The 17,747-nt window shown below is 44.3% G+C and overlaps 2 protein-coding genes across 2 annotated transcripts; one reads left to right on the top strand and one right to left on the bottom strand.

Annotated features, from left to right (window-relative positions):
• Positions 1-512: 512 nt before the first annotated feature.
• On the bottom strand, positions 513-9,394 carry txnrd3 (thioredoxin reductase 3). The gene is made up of 16 exons (XM_086117854.1): positions 9,088-9,394; positions 8,785-8,845; positions 7,833-7,942; positions 7,545-7,652; positions 7,342-7,414; positions 6,574-6,693; positions 6,305-6,447; positions 5,817-5,932; positions 4,952-5,177; positions 4,777-4,869; positions 4,528-4,604; positions 3,243-3,399; positions 2,866-2,973; positions 2,681-2,776; positions 1,878-2,012; positions 513-1,462 (listed from the first exon to the last, which is right to left on the bottom strand). The coding sequence occupies exons 1-16, from the start codon at positions 9,202-9,204 to the stop codon at positions 1,394-1,396; spliced, it is 1,809 nt and encodes a 602-aa protein (XP_085973980.1). The 5' UTR covers positions 9,205-9,394; the 3' UTR covers positions 513-1,393.
• A 1,104-nt stretch (positions 9,395-10,498) lies between these two features.
• Positions 10,499-17,516, top strand: bin2b (bridging integrator 2b). The gene is made up of 12 exons (XM_086118493.1): positions 10,499-10,691; positions 11,600-11,680; positions 13,505-13,559; positions 13,952-14,046; positions 14,410-14,505; positions 14,616-14,723; positions 14,789-14,874; positions 15,499-15,574; positions 15,667-15,749; positions 15,827-16,490; positions 16,732-16,824; positions 17,043-17,516. The coding sequence occupies exons 1-12, from the start codon at positions 10,596-10,598 to the stop codon at positions 17,151-17,153; spliced, it is 1,644 nt and encodes a 547-aa protein (XP_085974619.1). The 5' UTR covers positions 10,499-10,595; the 3' UTR covers positions 17,154-17,516.
• Positions 17,517-17,747: the final 231 nt, after the last annotated feature.

The following is a 17,747-nucleotide window of genomic DNA, read 5'->3' as shown; positions in this document are numbered from 1 at the left end:
CAATAATACTGTAGTTCATCACCTGCATGTTATTGACATGCAGCCTTCTTGCTGGAACCTGTCCAGGACGTAACCAGTTAGCCCCGTTTCAGCTTTTTTTAACAGGCCATTGGAATAACAAACACCATTGAATGAGCTCATCGGAGATTGTCCTCATCAAAATGGATAACGGGCTAAATAAAAGAAACCCTTCAAAGCACGGTTGGTCATGGCAACCCATGCAGGTGACAGTTGTCAGATGTGAGCGTTGAATGAAAGCTTTCATTCAACGCTCACATCTGACAACCGGCGGCGATTCTACTGATCACTTGAGAAGGTTGTATAGAGCACGCGCATCCTGAGGACACCTGCTCTTATTTCTGCAGGGCTCTCTGATCTGTTGGATATGAATAGCCGGCTCACTTAAACTGGTTATTTTTGATCCACTTGTACCTGTGTGTTGCATGACAAGCTACGGCCGTATTGCCACAAAGAATTTCTTGGTAACCATACAAAAGGTTAAAAAAAAAAAATCATTGTCAAAAAGATTCTTTATTTATCCTTGAAAGGTAAGCATCCACACACAAAGACGTACAAAAATCACAACAGATCTACAGATTGGTCACCCAAGAGTGGCTACATCTTTTACATCGACTTTTGTGATTATGTGTAATTTTAGATTGGATAATTTCAAGAGTGTAATGTAAATTTTGCACAGGAATTGAGGGCAGTGCAAAAGCGCTCCACATAATGTTCCTATAAGTACACCTGGCAAGCAGTCATTTACAAACACGGTTTAATGTAGTAAAAGACGCATCAAATTAACCAAGTATCGACGACAGAACGACGTACATTGGACTGAACGGGTTGTGTTGTGGGTGGCAATTAATTCTGCTGGAGCCTTGACAAATTCTAGCATGCCTAGTACAAGGTTGGGTGAAAAAAGGTTTTGGACGAAGGGGCTGGGACACTATGAGCTACACTTCTCCAGAGGTGAATCAATCCCTGCCCACCAAAGCATTTTGGGTTCCAGGCAAGGACATCAAGAACAGCTCCGGCGCACACAGACACGTCACTCTTGTGACGTGCATGGCCGTCCGTGCTCCTCCGAGAAGGTCACAAATAGAGAGCCCAGGAGTTTGTTTTCAGCAGAGTAACCCCGCTGTTCAGCAGAATGCCCTCAGATCAAGTTTGCTCAACCAGAGTGAGCTCGCACCTGCACCTTAGCTTCCACGAAACCCAAATCGAGCATCTGTACTTTTTCCAGATGCTGGCCGCATTGTACAATTTGTCCTGAGAAACGACGGCCCAGTAGAGGCACCGGTTGGGAGTTGAAGGCTCAGGTTGTTTGGAAGCTAAGACAAGATGGCGGCGAGGTGGACCGCGTGAGAGCATTCTGCTAAACAAGCAGGGCTTAACCTCAGCAGCCAGCCTGGGTGATGTCACCTCCGGAACTTTTGGTCACGTCCAGAGTGGTGAAGACCTGCGGGCGGGGAATGGAGACAACTCAGACAATGCAAGTCCTGCACCTATTCCACGTAGAGACATGATCTCAAGTCTTTCATAAAGCAGCAAATTATACCTCCACAATGACCAGGGTATGGCAGTTGCTACTTGAAAAATGTAAAATCTGCAAATTGATCAATGCACTTTTTTTCCCCCCCAGCAGTGTTCTTTCTTTTATGGATGTGGCTACGAAAGGCATCTTGTTGGAATTTTGAAATGCACCGTTTCACACCACTTCCTGTTGCAGTCATTCCGATACAACGGAACACAATTGCATCATGCTGAAGGAGCTTCGTTCAAAAGTTGACAAAGGGAACTAGCGCGTCAACCACATCTGGGAGCGAGATGGAGAAGATTGCTTTCAAATTGAAAAGGTCATTTGTGCGTTTTACCTCGGCACACGTTGGGTGGATGCCAATGGTAGTGTCCAGATGCTCTTTGGTCGCACCGCATTTCATAGCGGCGCCAAAGCCTTGCGTTACCTCGCCTGCGTTGGGACCCAGGTAGTGAAAGCCAATCACTCGGTCCTGTAAGTTAGAAAACATAAATCACTCAGGAAAACGACTTCTGTTGCAAGTTTCTCGAATGGTCACAACATTGACACTTATTTATTAGAGTCTGGATGTCAGCAGGAAGCACCCCCCCGCCCCCAAAACAAACTTGGTAGGGTATTTTAGGTCGCTTTCAGCAGATTTTGCACTGGAATTTTTTGCTTAAATATACAAGTTGCTCAAGATCGGATTGATATTGTTGAAAATGAATGGCAGTTTATTTTCCGAGTCAAATTTTTATTTTAAGTGAATTTGTTAGAGGAAAAAAAAACCCCGGACCATCTTGAAATATGGCTTCCTAAAGCTCTTCAGGAAGTACAGCTTGCGCTATTTTGAACACAATTCACCAAATGAGGCCACCTAACCTTCAAGACTGCACTCCCCTGACTTTGCTCGCTATCACCTTTCTCTTCATTTGTACAACGGCTGGATTCTGCGTCTAGCTGCCATCATCAGCTCGTTTGCGTTGCTAGCTAGTTTCCCGTGAAAGACTTTCTCCGGGGCGCCTCTCTTAGATTCCGAAATTCTGTCTGCTTCTACTCCTCTCTGCAAAGTCGCAAGGTATCTGCATCACATACAACGCACGCAAGGGCGAGCAAAAACGCGACTGACGACCGAGGAGAGTCGTCGGAGCCGAGTCTTACGTTATCCAATTTGTTGCAGATGATCTTGGCATAGCATCTGTTGTTGTCCCTGCCAGGCACAGTAAACTCCAAAGGCCAGAACAGACTGTGGTAAACCTGAATAGGACCAAATAAATCAAGTCTACATCAACAAGCAAACAAATACTAACCTGCAAATAGCATTTGACTGTGCCCGACAAGGTTACCTCGAGGTTGTCCTGCCCGTACAGTTCGGTGGCTCTCTCCTCAGACAGACCGCAGGAGCCGTACTCCAGCGGAGTGAACACAGTGGTGGGAACATTGATGTAGTCGCACTAAAGAGACAGTTCGAGTCATATGGCAACTGTTTACCCCCCAAGTTTTAAACAATGTGGGAAACATTTTCATTTGCTTCTTATAGAGATTCATGGGGGGGAAAAAATGAAAGTGACAATTTTGACAGACGGCGACAAAAAGCACACTTGGCATTTTCGCAGTTCTCCATTTGAACCGATCAGACAAGGTTCCGTTTCCTTTATCTCACAGTCTTGCATTTGTTGTTCAATTAAAACAAAGAAGCAGTTTCTGATGACCGCGTGCGTACCTTGACTGTTGAACCTCCATAAAGACGACGCGCCAGCAACTTTCCGGCCTGGATGGCAACCGGCGTCAGCTCCCACTTGCCCTCCAAGATGTCGCCGATGGCATAGACGTGGGCTACGTTTGTTTGTTCTTCATCATTGACGGGAATTTTCCCATTCCTTGGAAGTCGCAAGAAGACGGCAGCGAAAAAAAAAAGGGAGAAAACGTAATTGACATTTTGTAATGTGATTCTTTTGTTGGCCTTAAATTTAGACATATGGTGACAGCTTGGTCACCATACGACCGTTTCGAAACAGGCCAAAGTCATCACAATGCAGCTCCGGTCTAGTGTTGTTTGACTCAAAGCTAAGAGTAAGACACCGAACTACCAAGGTCATGTGAGACAGATCGTGCACGGAGCAGAATTATTTAACCACCGCAAGCCTTACCGTTACTTAGCGGCTTCATCTAAATGCAGCATTACTAGCGTCACAAGACTGAAGCATGACTCAAAGCTCCCTTTTAGGCTTGCCGTATGTGATCTTAATCCCTGCTGACTGCCTTGCCCCAAGCAGCCAGCCCATCCAAAATGTATGCAAAGTAAACGTCCACAATTATAAAATGAGTTGCCAAAATGCCGCCCTTCCAATCAAATTCAAGAAAAACCACAAATTCTTGCCTTCACAAGACTTATTACGTTACAGCAGCAGATGGAACAACTGAGGAAAATGAAGAGTCACTTCGGGTCAACTCTTGTCAAATCACAAATGCAACAATTTAAGACCACTTACTTAAACCACAGGGTGTGCAGAGTTTTTTTTTTTCCTTAACAAATCAAACAACATTCCAGATTGTGCTGACCAAAAAGTCTGCCGTTGCTTGTATGATCTAAGGACATTCGCTTGGAACGATGTAATGATTTCACAGCAACTACTTATGAGTCGTTTGAAGAATGCACATAACCAGCTGATCAAATACGCTGATGACATTTTACACGCCAACTGGAATCAAACATTCACCCAGACCCTGGTAAGATACTGTGCGCTCTCACGCAAAGAGTGTAAACAGCAGGCTTCCAAACACCTGATCGAAATCTCGGCTTTATCTTTGTCCTTCAAAATAAAAGGCAGACCGAGCACGACTTTTGCTGTTCCAGCTAGTCTTTTTACTCCAAGTAGGCACCCTCCTCCCACTATACTACCGAGAGACATGTGACCATGACAACTGCTGACTCATCATGACTCTCCAGCATGCATCTTAAAGGTACAGGTCACCAAAAAAAAAAAAAAAAAGTAGGTGAAACTTACTTAGGGTTAACTTTGACCCCTATCTTGTCCAGGCCAATCTTGTCAGTGCACGCATCTCGACCCACCGCTATTAATACCTGAGGACCATAGAATGGTAGAAAGGTTGATGGATATCTACAGGTATTTGCATCCTTTTTTTTTTTTTTTTTTTTAAACAGTCAGCTGTGTTTTTGAACAAAACATACCTGTTGTCCAATAAAACAGGTTTGTGAAGAGTATGTCCAAATCAGAGCAGACCGACGGACTTACAGTGTTATACTGGACCTCGATGACATCACCATTCTCCGTGGATTTAGCTGTCACCTTCAGCCAGCCCGGAGTGCCTGCTTCCAACTCCTCTATCTGACAAGCACCAAATGTTCATTTGTTGCCGTTGAATTGTCAGCGATATAAATGCTAAAAATAAAGAATTTTCTCGACTCACATTTACAGGGACGTATTTACGGATGAATTTGATGCCATGTTCCTCCATGTGTTCACCCGCACGGTCTGCCATTTCCTGGTCAAAGCCCCTCAGGAGAATGGAACGGACCATGATGGTGACATCGAGACCGAGGCCAGCAAGGAAGCCACCACATTCCAAGGCGACATAAGATGCACCGATCACCAAGGTCTTCCCGGGGCAGTACGGCAAGGAGAAGAGATCGTCGCTACGGGAAAACAAAAGGTTCATCGGGTAAATCAGCAGTGAATTGCTCTGCTGCTTTAACGCAAGGGGACCTGGGGGGGAGCCGTCAAACTCGCCAAGCAGGTCAGACTAGCCGTTGACATTTTTATATTGGGGGGCGAAAGGCAAATAGAACGGTTGACAACGTTTAGAGCATGGGTGTCAAACATACGGCCCGCGGGCCGGAACCGGCCCCCAAGGAGGTTCAATCAGGCCCGCAGGATCATATAAAAGTGAAAAAAATGCATAAAAGACACGGAATGAATATTGTTAATGAGGTGCAATTCATGGAGTATCCGCAAGGGGACACACTGTTTTGATCAGAACAAAGGAAAGACATGATATTTTGGTTATTTATAGCAGAGTATGGTATAATTTTAATGGTCCGGCCCACTTGACAGCTACTGAGGTCATATGTGGCCCACAATGTGAATCGAGTTTGACACCTCTGGTTTAGAGGGTTGGGATGTCCTGAGATAAAGCCACCTTGGCCCCGTGGAGAAAATTGCTTTCATCTCCCCTAACATGCTGAACTGGACCTGGACGGGGTGTTCTGCCATAGCGCGTGGTCCAAAAGCAATATGTTCATGTATAATGAAGAAATATAAAATGGAGCTCTTACCTTGTGATGCAGTACTCCTTGTCTCCAGGTATTCCCAGGTAACGTGGTCGCTCACCTGTAGCCAGGACAAACTTAGCTGCTGTGTAAAATGTCTCCTTGCCTCGCTTGTTTAATGCCTGTAGAAGAACGACATTAAATACTTGGCTGCCAATGGAAAGCTTGCACAACATGCAGGTTTGATGTCATCGTCGATTATGGATGGCGTGTGAAGCTTTCAAAAGCACTCAGGAGCACGGACAACTAAAAACGAAAGCGACTTCCAGGCCAGACAAGGCAAAAGGGGACTTCTACTTCTGTTGTAAAGCAGAGCTGATTTACATTTCGCTGTGACCATTGTCGGCTCATTCAGGTGAACCCATGTTCGAATTTTACCATCCATGACACGAATGCCATAAAACACAAGCCAATTCAAACGGCAGCTTCTTTTTGCTCAATTCCAAACCGTCGCATTTCTGAAAGCCGTCGTAACACAATGCCCGACGTCTTACCTTGATCTTGTGGGGTTCGACGAATTCCGCATAGGCATTGACATAGTTGACATTCTTGTCCCTCAGCGCCACCCTGTAGCCCCAGTTTAGTGAGCCAATGTAGTCGTTAATGGCCGTCTTCATCGTCTCCCAGTTGTGTTTGACTGACCGCAGGCGGAACAAGGAGAGAATAGTGAGCGGCGGTGGCACGAGGACAGCGCCAACGTTTACTGCTGCTGGCGAGAGGCTCTCCATATTCCTTCTGGTTGTCAGTGGAATGAAGTGCTTACCAGTTTCATCAAATTCCCAGCCAAACTTGCGTGCGTCTTGCATGGCGGTAGCAAGCAAGGCGGTCTGGTGCATCAGTTTCTTGGGAATGCAGCCGACATTCACGCAGGTTCCACCTAGACCTGATAACCACAGTTAAGATTCCACATTAACGTGCCATAGCCACAGCCTGGAGGTCTCGGATCATCGCCAGAAAAAAAAAGAGGGCGATCAATTTAAATTCAGCCACAGCAAAACACATTTTTATGGGTGTCGATTACAAAATAAAAAGACCCCGTTTTCACCATATAACATCAAAGACTCTTATCCCAAAGCGCATATTTAATCCTCTACTTGATGTTCTATTATATTTAGATGGAGAATTTTATCTCAAGATTGCTGCGTCTTCACCAAATTACCGTTTGGCATAACAGAGCGAGCGGAACACACATGCAATGTATTGTAGAAAGGCCCAAAGTAGTGGATGCAGTGGACCAACTCAAATATTGTCTCAGTTTTCACAAGGGTACACAAAGACGAACGACCATTCGCGCTCATAATCACACTGAGGGACAATTTAGAGTGTTCCATTAACCTGCCAGGCTTGTTTTTGGAATGTGAGAGGAAACTGGAGAACCCGGAGAAAACCCACACAGGCACGGGGAGAACATGCAAACTCCACGCAGGAAGGCCCGGAATAAAACCCTGGACTTCTGCACCGTGAGGCAGATGTGCTAACCACTCACCCATCGTGTCGCTCCCAAACAGATAGCTTTGAAGAAATATCTTACCCCAAGTGGTCCCTTTTGGTGTGGGAACAACAAAGTCCAAAACCATTACTTTTTTCCCCAAAGTCGCAGCTTCCTTCAAAAAGACAAAATGAATAGGAAATAGAGAGAAATTACATTGGAAGCTATTAGTTCCACTCTGAGCCAATCAGAAAACAAAAAAAAAATGTGATATCCACTCACTGCGCTGCAATTAAGGTTCTCACCTTTGAACAGGACAGTCCACCAGAGCCGCCTCCAATGACAATAAGGTCATAGTCATACGCTTCATTTTGTCCATTCAGCAGTTGATGCAGACTGCCGTCTTTATGGGCCTGACGCGCACGCAAGCACAGTTAATATTGATGGTATATTAGGCGCAATTTGCACAACCAGTATGACATTTTCTTGGAATTATCCGTGTGCTTTTGTGAATCATTAATTGTTTGCCACTATAGCCGAGTGTAAAAAAACAAAAAAATAAACCCAACTGTACTGTATTCAAAATATGTTACCTGCATTGTCTTGTCACAGCCACCAACATGCGTTTTGTTTATGAAAACATTTGGAACAGTTTTTTGTCCAGTCATCTCGAGTAGCATCTCCTGATAATTGGTTCCATCCTCTGAAAACAACAGAAGTGTCTTGAATACCAATTTGTTTTGAACATATAATTGTGCAGCACATACAAACAAAAACAGGAGACAAACTCCTACATCCAAATGAAGGTTTATATTGCACTACTGCATAGGTGTCAAACTCGGGTCCTGGAGGGCCGCTGCCCTGCATGTTTTCCAAGTCTCCCTGTTGCAACACACCTGATTCAAATGAGAGCTTGCTGATGATCTGATCATTTGAATCAGGTGTGTTGCAACAGGGAGACTTGGAAACTATGCAGGACAGCGGCCCTCCAGGACCTGAGTTTGACACCTATGCTACTGCAATGTCTAATTCTAACAAATACTACTGGTAATTACAAATGAAGTTGCCCACTGAGTCAGATCCCCCTTTCAACGCTGTCTAGTCCATTTTTTTTTTTAAAAAGGGTAATTGATGGGTTGGTCAAAAACAATTTTCTTGACTGGCTTATGACTAAGACGTTATTTTTGTCTTGTGTCATTTGTATCCTGACCTTCATATCCTTTTATGTCAATAAATCAACAAATACATAAATACTGTACACGGGTCTGAAACTACCAAAGTGCCAGCTAATCGTGAAAATGTGCCCGTTAGAGAGTTCGAAATGACCCCACATACAAGAATGCTACCGAGAAAAAGAAATGGAAGTAAAAAAGGCTGTTTGGTTAAGAAATGCGGCTAAAGCGTCAGTGTTTAGTAGCATGATAGGATTACTATTTAGTCGCGTAGTGTTTGGATTATTTATAGTCAGTCGTCATTTTTTGGTGTGGGGGCAGTGCCAAAGATGCTGAGTCATTGTAGGGATCCGCAGGAGGAAATGGATCTTACCCATGAGATCCAGCTCCACCACATTGCACTCCACTTTGAGTTCTTTGAACAAGTCTTTTACCTAGACAGCAACACACGACCATTAAACACAATCCGAGTCCGAGTTGAAATATGAACAATGAATAAATACAATCAGCAATGAACGGTGGTACAGGCTAACTCGGCATGTGAACGTTTCCATTACATGAGTGGTGGTAGGGGTACATGCCAGAAACTAGACGAAGCCCGTTTAGTTCGCGGTAGAGCATTCCAAAATCGATACGACACGATCAAGTTTGGTCCCGATAAAACCAAATACCATACCGTCACACAATATGGACAATAACTTTTGCTGAAGACCACCACTCTGCTGGAGTCAATTAGCGATTGTATCCGACTCTTAAGTTCGTTCCTCCCGGTATCATTTTCGATGGGAGGCATTTTCAAGGTGGAAATACTCCCGTCCACGCCGTCAGTAGATGGCCGGTGCGCACGGAGGAAAAGTACAAGAAAATATGTCGCAGTTTCTTGAGATTTTCTTCAGAAGACCAGGCTGACAAACAACCGGACCGCTGGGCTGTCCTTTGCGTCCGCTAAGCGCCCAAACCGCGCCTGAATGCGCCAACGTTACTCCCACTGGTTTATAGCCATTTGTATGGTGCGCTCGATTTGTGACACGTAGTCCACCGTCCTGCACGATATACGTTTGTCAACAACGACTCCGCCGACACGGCTAATCCTGATTTTCAAAACCAACCCATCTAACAAAACGTCACCGCGTTGCCGTGCAACATGCCATAAAAGCGCGACGACATTAAATTCCCTCGAAATGTTCGCATAAGATAAACGTGGAATATGATTCACTTACACGTTTGTCATAAAAAAACATCAGTTGGAGGAAAGTGTCATAAAGTTAAAAGAACCGACAACAAAAACACCCTTGAAGGCAACAGGTGAATAGCTTGTATCTGGCGCCGTTTGTTGGTCAGAATACGCAATGACAAATGACAGGCACTAACCTCTGGCATTTCTTCGACGGAAATGATACTGAGCGTAACATATTTGACAAACGTTATTATAGAGGCGAAATAAGTTAGTGTGATTTTATCTTATTTTATAAACTATACATGCATATATAGGCCTGTATTTGCTTGATGGATGGATAAAATATTTATCGATACAAAAAAAAATGAAAACGATGAAACATCCAGCTCTATATATCAACTATTGCGCGTTTTATTCTTTTAAACTTGAAAACAAGTAGCATACGAGTTTTCTCTGCATGTTTTGAATGTAATGCTGACAATTTATTGCTCTGCTTGTTTTTTTGCGTCACTTCGCTTCATCCGACGGACGAAATCGACGCGCATGCTTTTCAGGTGAGTGGATGGATGAGTGGAGGTTGAAGCCAAGTTCACTTTTGCAACGATGAACGTCAAACATTGTGGTTTCAACACACCGGGACATGCAGAGACATTCCATCATGACGACATGCCGTTAGTGATGTGAAGGAATTCACTCAAACTCGTGAATATGTGTGTGTGTGTGTGTGTGTGTGTGTGTGTGTGTGTGTGTGTGTGTGTGTGTGTGTGTGCGTGTGTGTGCGTGTGTGTGCGTGTGTGTGCGTGCGTGTGTGTGTGTGTGTGTGTGTGTGTGTGTGTGTGTGTGTGTGTGTGTGTGTGTGTGTGTGTGTGTGTGTGTGTGTGTGTGTGATTTGCCTTGTTGCTCCACCTCCATCGCCGCCTCAACGCACAAGGCAAGCGAACGTCGTCTTTCAAGAGGAAGCACACGAGGCAACTTTTCTACCGTTGTAAGGCGAACCGGAGAGGACCATGGCCGAGAATAGTAAGATGGGTCCGAACCTACAGGCCGGTGCTGGATTCCTTGCCAAAAGGGTCCAGAAGTCATTGAATCGCGCACAAGAAAAGGTGAGCTGAGGTGCTACTGTAGTTTTCCAATGTGTCGAATCTCGATACGATACTTGGCTGTACAGTATTGTGTTGAGTGGATCGCGGTTCAGGGGAAAGTACTATAGTTTAATTTAGTTTTTGCAAAAGTAGCAAGTGAAATATTTGCTGTTGTGTCTGGAATATGCTGTGATCATTTTCTGTGCTGTGGCCCGTGGTACGATATTGTCTTTTTAATTGCAGTGACGAAACCACTCGTCCAGAATCGATCTTACCTCGTTTCGATCCGTGTGAGAACATCACAGCATTGTTCAGTACGGCACAGCTGTGTTCCAACACACAAGCCACCACTTCCTGATTGTGAAGTTCCTCTGCGTTCTGTCTGAACTCTATGAGACTAAGTTTGAGGTTTATTTGTTTGATAGAACAAGGTTGAAGCAAACGCCCCCAAAGCTTTGGTGGATTACTGCGTGCTCAGACTTTGCAGACTTAGTGTTATTTTAGTGGTTCAGACAGAGAGGTCAGATGCTTTGTTTCAGATTGAAAGGTGACGGTCATGAGCAATGCGGGGGAAACAAACACTTGGCCGTTAAATATTCATTTGAGATGATGCAGAGACACGCGCAGTGTTCGATATATACTTTGGTGACAGTAACTTGACAGATCAACTCTTCCAATCTCTCATCGGACAACGGCATTCAACATTTAAAAGCCTCACATAATAATAAATGTTTATACCGGAGTCCGTCGTGGTTGAGTGGGACTAATTTGATTCTCTGTTGGCATTGGCAGTTCTTGCTGAACGCAACAAAATCTATTCATGTTGTCCCGTGAATTGGTACATTTGGCTAATGGGGAATAATAAAACGTCTAAGGCATGCGAAGCACAAGCTAAATTCTGTTAAAATCTCAACTCTCTGTTCACGCAGGTACTTCAAAAACTGGGCAAAACCGTGGAGACCAAGGATGAACATTTTGAGGTTTGCTTGCAGAACCTCAACAAACAGCAGGTACATAGAGTGGGCCCACATGCTTTGGATCCCGTCTATTGTTACGTAATGTGAAAGATAGATAAAAGGCAATTTACTGTCTTTGTCCTTTCAACTTTTTCGAACAACAATTTACACAGCCTGCGATGGTGTCGAGCAATACCGTCTTACTTTTTGCTACTTTGTATACTAAAATGAGCTCCAAAACGTTTTATCTTGGTACTACTACCGGAAATAAAATCGGTTGTCCTTTTAATTAAAGCTGCTGTTTTTCTTCCTCTCTCACAAAGTCATTCTGTACCTATCCAAAAGTGTGCATTTTTATTCTTCACTTGCTGGCTAAGTCATGAGTATGTAGGGACTCCAGTTCCTTAAAGCACTTTCACTGGAAACATTCAAGTGTTGTGCGTTTTGGAAGTACTACTTTCCATTGAGCAACAGGAAGGATGTTGAATGCTAACAACACGTGAGAACGATTTTCACTTTAGAATATTTGTCATCGAGGTGTCCTATTTGAATTTACAGCACTGAAGAGAGAACCTGTCGACGTTTTAGGGCTTCAATGTAGTGTCATCTTGCAGAGACACACGCTGTGAAGTTGGCAAACCAAAGTTAGTTGTTCGTCCTTCTAATGCCAATTTTGAAGTTTAGGGGGCACTAATTGGTTTCCATAATTGGTTTGGCATCCGCCTTTGGTCCGACACAAAAAGTCACGGGTGGCATCATAGCTACCGGTAATTTCACACTGCATCTAAAAGGAGATGTTACGCCACAATTAATAGTACCTGGGACAAAAAGGTTGTTGTGGCCCTCCCCTTAAAAAAAAAATATATAAAATATTATTCATTTATTTTTGTACACCAGTCCATGGTTGCAATTGCACACTGTACACCGACATATAAATGGTGGTAGAAAAAATATCAAATTATATTAATTGTGGTTCAGTAAATCCTATTAAATATTTGTGTGTGTGTGTGTATATATATATAAGCATATATATATATATATACACGCCTAGACTGCAAATTTCCCCAGTGTGGGACTAATAAAGGTTATCCTATATATATATATATATATATATATATATATATATATATATAGGGCGGCCCGGTAGTCCAGTGGTTAGCACGTCGGCTTCGCAGTGCAGAGGTACCGGGTTCGATTCCAGCTCCGGCCTCCCTGTGTGGAGTTTGCATGTTCTCCCCGGGCCTGCGTGGGTTTTCTCCGGGTGCTCCGGTTTCCTCCCACATTCCAAACACATGCATGTCAGGCTGATTGGACGCTCTAAATTGTCCCTAGGTGTGAGTGTGGGCGTGGATGGTTGTTCGTCTCTGTGTGCCCTGCGATTGGCTGGCAACTGATTCAGGGTGTCCCCCGCCTACTGCCCGGAGATGGCTGGGATAGGCTCCAGCACCCCCCGCGACCCTAGTGAGGATCAAGCGGTTCGGAAAATGGATGGATATATATATATATATGTGTGTGTGTGTGTGTGTACGTATTTGTATATTAATGTGTATTATCAAAGTAGTGCTGTGTGTGTGTGATGTTATTCTGCTAACATTTATTCTGATTTTGGCGGAAAAAAAGCTCAAATGATACCAAGGTGCAATGTGAAGTGAAATCACACTAGCAAATTTTTATTTGTACGAGTTATTTTTACTTTGTGGTCTGCAGAATTAATTGGACGTGACTGTATTAGCGGCGTTAGATGGCAAGGGTGCTCTGCAATACAGTATACAGGAATTCTCCATGCAAGTGTTTGAAAAGAAATCACCAGGTGCACATTAGTGCCTATCTTGCAACTCACGGAGGTTCATTTTCTCACTTATTTTTGTCTGCACACAGGTCGATGGAAGCAGGTTGCTTAAAGATGTTAAGGCCTACTACAGTGCTGTGAAAGGCAAGTGTCCCGAGCCTTAATTTATCTGCAGTCCATTCTTTGAACAAACGGAGACGTTCGGCTGAAATGCGACGACCGTGAGTAAATGGGAAGTGAATTTGAACTATTCTTGGAGCCTGCGGCTTGTTTTGCAATGATGTCTGCGTTGCCTCAGAGAAAAGTAAAAACAGCCTCAGCCTCCGGGATATTGTTTTGACGAAACGGTTTAACCGCTGGTTTGCTTATTGTTAATTGTTACTACGTGAGCTCCGGTCAGGAAGCAAGTGTGGGTTTGACCTTCTCATTGTGGGCGAAACATTGCCGCAAGCCTTGAAAACAAAGTGACTTTAATGCACCGAGCGCTGCGGATGCAAAATGGGCCGGTGATCCAATATGTATTCCCATTTCCGCAGCTGTGCACGAGACATCGAAGCGGCTGTCTCAGACTTTGCAAGATGTCTACGAAGCTGAGTGGAACGGAATGGAGGACCTTGCCGTCATTATCGGAGTATTTTCATGATTTTGGTTTTCTTGAATTATCTGAAGCGACTCTGGCAAATGACGGCCTCGTAAAAGTACCGTATTACATTACAGGACCGTATTTTTCTATTTGTGGGTTTTATCCACAAATGTGTATTCTCCGCACTTTCTGCCTTTTTTGTGGCCTGACCTTGAGCACTAAAACGGAATGATTGAGGTCATTCAATCACACGGCCTTGAAACGAACACAGAAATACCTGTTTAAAGTTCCCTCTCTTGAGCAGCCTCCTTATTTTTCTTTGCCCTTCTCTGAAATAATTCTTGCTATTATTTGTTTAAACCAGTTTTCAGTAGCACCAAAGTGAACTTGAGCTCATCCGAAATCTTTCAGAGTGAAGATTTACTGTGGAACGACTATGAGGAGAAAATGAATGACCAGATTGTGCGCACCATGGAAAACTATACAAGCCAATTTCCAGAGGTCAAGGTATCCTTTGTATCTGCTTTTTTTTTTTTTTAAATGAATTAATTACGGTAATTAATTATCTTTGCCTGCGAAACCGATTTCAGACACAAAATGAACACTTTGGGTTTCAGGAAAGAGTCGCCAAGCGTGGCAGAAAGCTGGTGGACTACGATTCATCACGGCATCACGTGGAAGCGCTGCAGGGTGCCAAGAAAAAGGATGATGCTAAAATAGCGAAGGTAGTCTTTGGGAGACCTTTTTAGGACGGTAGCAGATCCACTGTGGAATGTGTCTTGTTTACTAGGCAGAGGAGGAGTTTAACAAAGCCCAGATTGTCTTTGAAGAGATCAATAATGAGCTGAGGGAGGAGCTACCTCTTCTATATCAGAGGTATGATTGTATTGGGGGGGGGGGGATACACTTCATCTTTTTTCTCTTCTATTCCGGCAGATTTTCGATTGTCCATCTGAAACTAAAAGAAATACGACATTTTATCAAAAATATATTTTTTACGGGGCATAGTACAGCACTACCTCGGCTCTTTTCACAGCAGCCGATTTGGTTTCGCTAAGCCATAAATAGCGGAGAATTTTAAGACAAACAATCCACCTTCGGAATGATCAAAACATTGTGTGTATGTTCCTCATGCGCGCTGTATGTTGAATATTTCGGAGAATGCTTCCGTCGAGATTCCCTATTGCCAGCATGATGATGATGATGATGATGTGCACTCTTCCTCCTCCGACTGTCGGTTTTGGCTTCAGTCAGATAGACAGACAATCATTATGTCAATGTTAACTTGCAACAGGTTTTGACAATCACGTCATTGATTACTCTTGAGAAAATGTATCGCGACTCTTTAATGTTACATCGTCTGTCAGAAAGTGTCATGTCCATTTGACATTGCCTTTCACACCCCCAGAAAAAAGAATGTCAGGTTTTCAGAATGTATATCAGAACGCATGTCACGAGGATAAGCTGACTGACAAATAAATGTTATCCGTTTGTCTGTAGCCGCATCGGTTGCTACGTGACGGTGTTCCAAAACGTTTCAAATCTGAGAGATGTCTTCTATAAAGAAATGAGTGTGGTAAGATAAGGCCATTTTTCTCACAGTGCTGTCGAGAAGTATTTGACCGGAAGACCAAAGTTGTCTTTCAAACATGATGCTTTTGTGTGCAGCTGAACAAGGATTTGTACAACGTGATGAAGAAACTCGAAGATCAGCACTCTGGAAAAGCTTTCATCATAAAGGGTTTGAGCAGGTGATATGCCAAGAATATGAAAAGTCAAACAACAGTCCTCAAAAGTCCAAAAGTAACGCCGGTTTATCTTTGCGCAGCCCCGCAGGGAAGTCAAAGAAGAGGAAGTCCTTGGTGATCTCCAATCCGATCCCGTGCAACACAGCTTTCCCATCTGATCACGTGTCCATCCATTCCACAGCCCAAAACGGGAAAACCGCTTTACCCACCTCTCCTGGGCCACAAACTCAAAGCAACGCCGGCGAAATCAGTATCGTCGAGGATGGTAGCGTCCCGACCAAAAGCGGCCAATCCTCGGAGTCTGACCTGAGTTCCTGTGGCACCAACACACCCAAAAGGCAGTCGCTGTGCGTCAGTGAGCCCGGCGAACCGAGCGCGACAACTGAAAGTCTCGAGGAGGCGGAGGCGGTCGCCGGACTATCGACGAATCCGCCGGATAACTCCGGCGTGGAGAAATCGGACCTCGCGGGTCAAGAAACATCCACCCCCTCGGATGGCGAGGGACGTGATGCGCCCCTCGTTCCAGAGCAGGAGGAAAGTGCAAGCCAAGCGCCATCAGAGGAAGAAGCCAAGACCAAGACGACACCGGTTCCCGCCCCTCGTCTATCTTTCCGCTCGGAGAAAGGTCCTCCGCTGCCCGCTGAAGCGCAACGGGAGGAGATGGAAGGCGCATCGGATATCAAGGACACGGCGGGCGCACGCGATGACTGCGACAGCCATTTCCCACCTGGCTTTCTGTACAAGGTAGAAAGGCCGCCTTGCTGCTGTGTCAATGTCATACTCACCAGGCACCCGTTTTTGTTCTCGTCGTTAAACCAGAAGAAAGGTTTTCAGAAAATGTCATGCATCCCTGTGCAGAATTTATTTTGGAGAATGAGAATCTCAACACCGTTTAAAGAAGTAACGAATAGCGACGACGTTGGATTTGTGTAATTCGAGGCAGCGGTCCTGAATGTTGACTGATGTGACCTGTGCTTCACACCAGGGGGTGGCGCTAAAGAGCCACGCAGCGTCTGAAGGTGGTCAGCTCCAGTGTGAACAGGGAGAGATAATTCTGGTGTTTGCCGACACGCAGCAGGTCTGTTTCGAAATCCTTGTCAACTATTTTTTCTTTCCTTTCACAACATTGTAAGCCGTCAAAGCAAATTGACCGCAAAGCTCTGAATGGGCAGGATTTCATTGTTTTCTTTCTTAATTGCTTTTTGGGGTGCTGGCAATTGAAACGGATGACCAGATGAGAGTCACAAACATGATAAGTGTCTTGTGTTTATGGATGATGTCTCTGTCTTGCAACAGGAAGGTCTGTTGAAAGGAGTTCGTGAGGAGAGCTGGCAACTGCACAGAGATCTAGAAAATCACGCCGGGACTTTCTCAGAAGACCTCATTGGGCCTGTTGAGGAAGATTGACGCAATATTCGCTCCTTCCTCCCATGAGTAGTTGAGTGACTCATGTGTATACACACACACACACACACACACGCGAGCGAGCGCAAATGGTCCAAATTGTTTTGGGTGTGGAAGCTGCACAAACAAATCTTCCAAGTCCTCTGTGAATACTTCGCATGTTTTGATGTTGTAACTTGTGGAAAAAAATGAACTGCGAAGTTGAACTGAATTTTTGTAGAGACTTTTGGATAACTCAAGTGAACCCTTTTTAACATTTTCAGTGTTTGTATTTTTATTCTTCTCATGAAACACTGTGAAACCGTCTTTTTTTTTCTAAATGCAGTTTGTAATATTTGTCAATAAAGGTCAAGTTGAAGAAAAGTTTATCTGGTCTGTGGGTGGCTACTTGCAAACTGAGTCACATGACCTGAACAATTCGTGGACATCCAGTTGCAAAGCTCAAATGAAAACGCTGTCCTTACAAAGCGTGTATAAAAACATCTACAAAAACTCATTTTCCACTCTATTGCCAGTCTTAATTTCAAGGTCTCACTAGGCTTTGTCATCAATGGTATGAATAAATGTCAGCCACATATGTCCCAAAACCAACTGGGT

The sequence above is a fragment of the Hippocampus guttulatus genome, chromosome 8 (assembly GCF_054856545.1).
Source record: "Hippocampus guttulatus isolate MCC_2025c chromosome 8, RoL_Hgut_1.0, whole genome shotgun sequence".
Classification (NCBI taxonomy): domain Eukaryota; kingdom Metazoa; phylum Chordata; class Actinopteri; order Syngnathiformes; family Syngnathidae; genus Hippocampus; species Hippocampus guttulatus.
This window is presented reverse-complemented; position numbering and strand designations above follow the sequence as displayed.

Excerpts from the sequence above, each read along its gene's own strand:
- bin2b (XM_086118493.1), top strand. The coding sequence starts at position 10,596 with ATGGCCGAGAATAGTAAGATGGGTCCGAACCTACAGGCCGGTGCTGGA. Across the intron at positions 10,692-11,599 it reads TGAATCGCGCACAAGAAAAG|GTACTTCAAAAACTGGGCAA; the intron begins GTGAGCTGAGGT and ends CTGTTCACGCAG. Across the intron at positions 16,825-17,042 it reads TGTTTGCCGACACGCAGCAG|GAAGGTCTGTTGAAAGGAGT; the intron begins GTCTGTTTCGAA and ends GTCTTGCAACAG.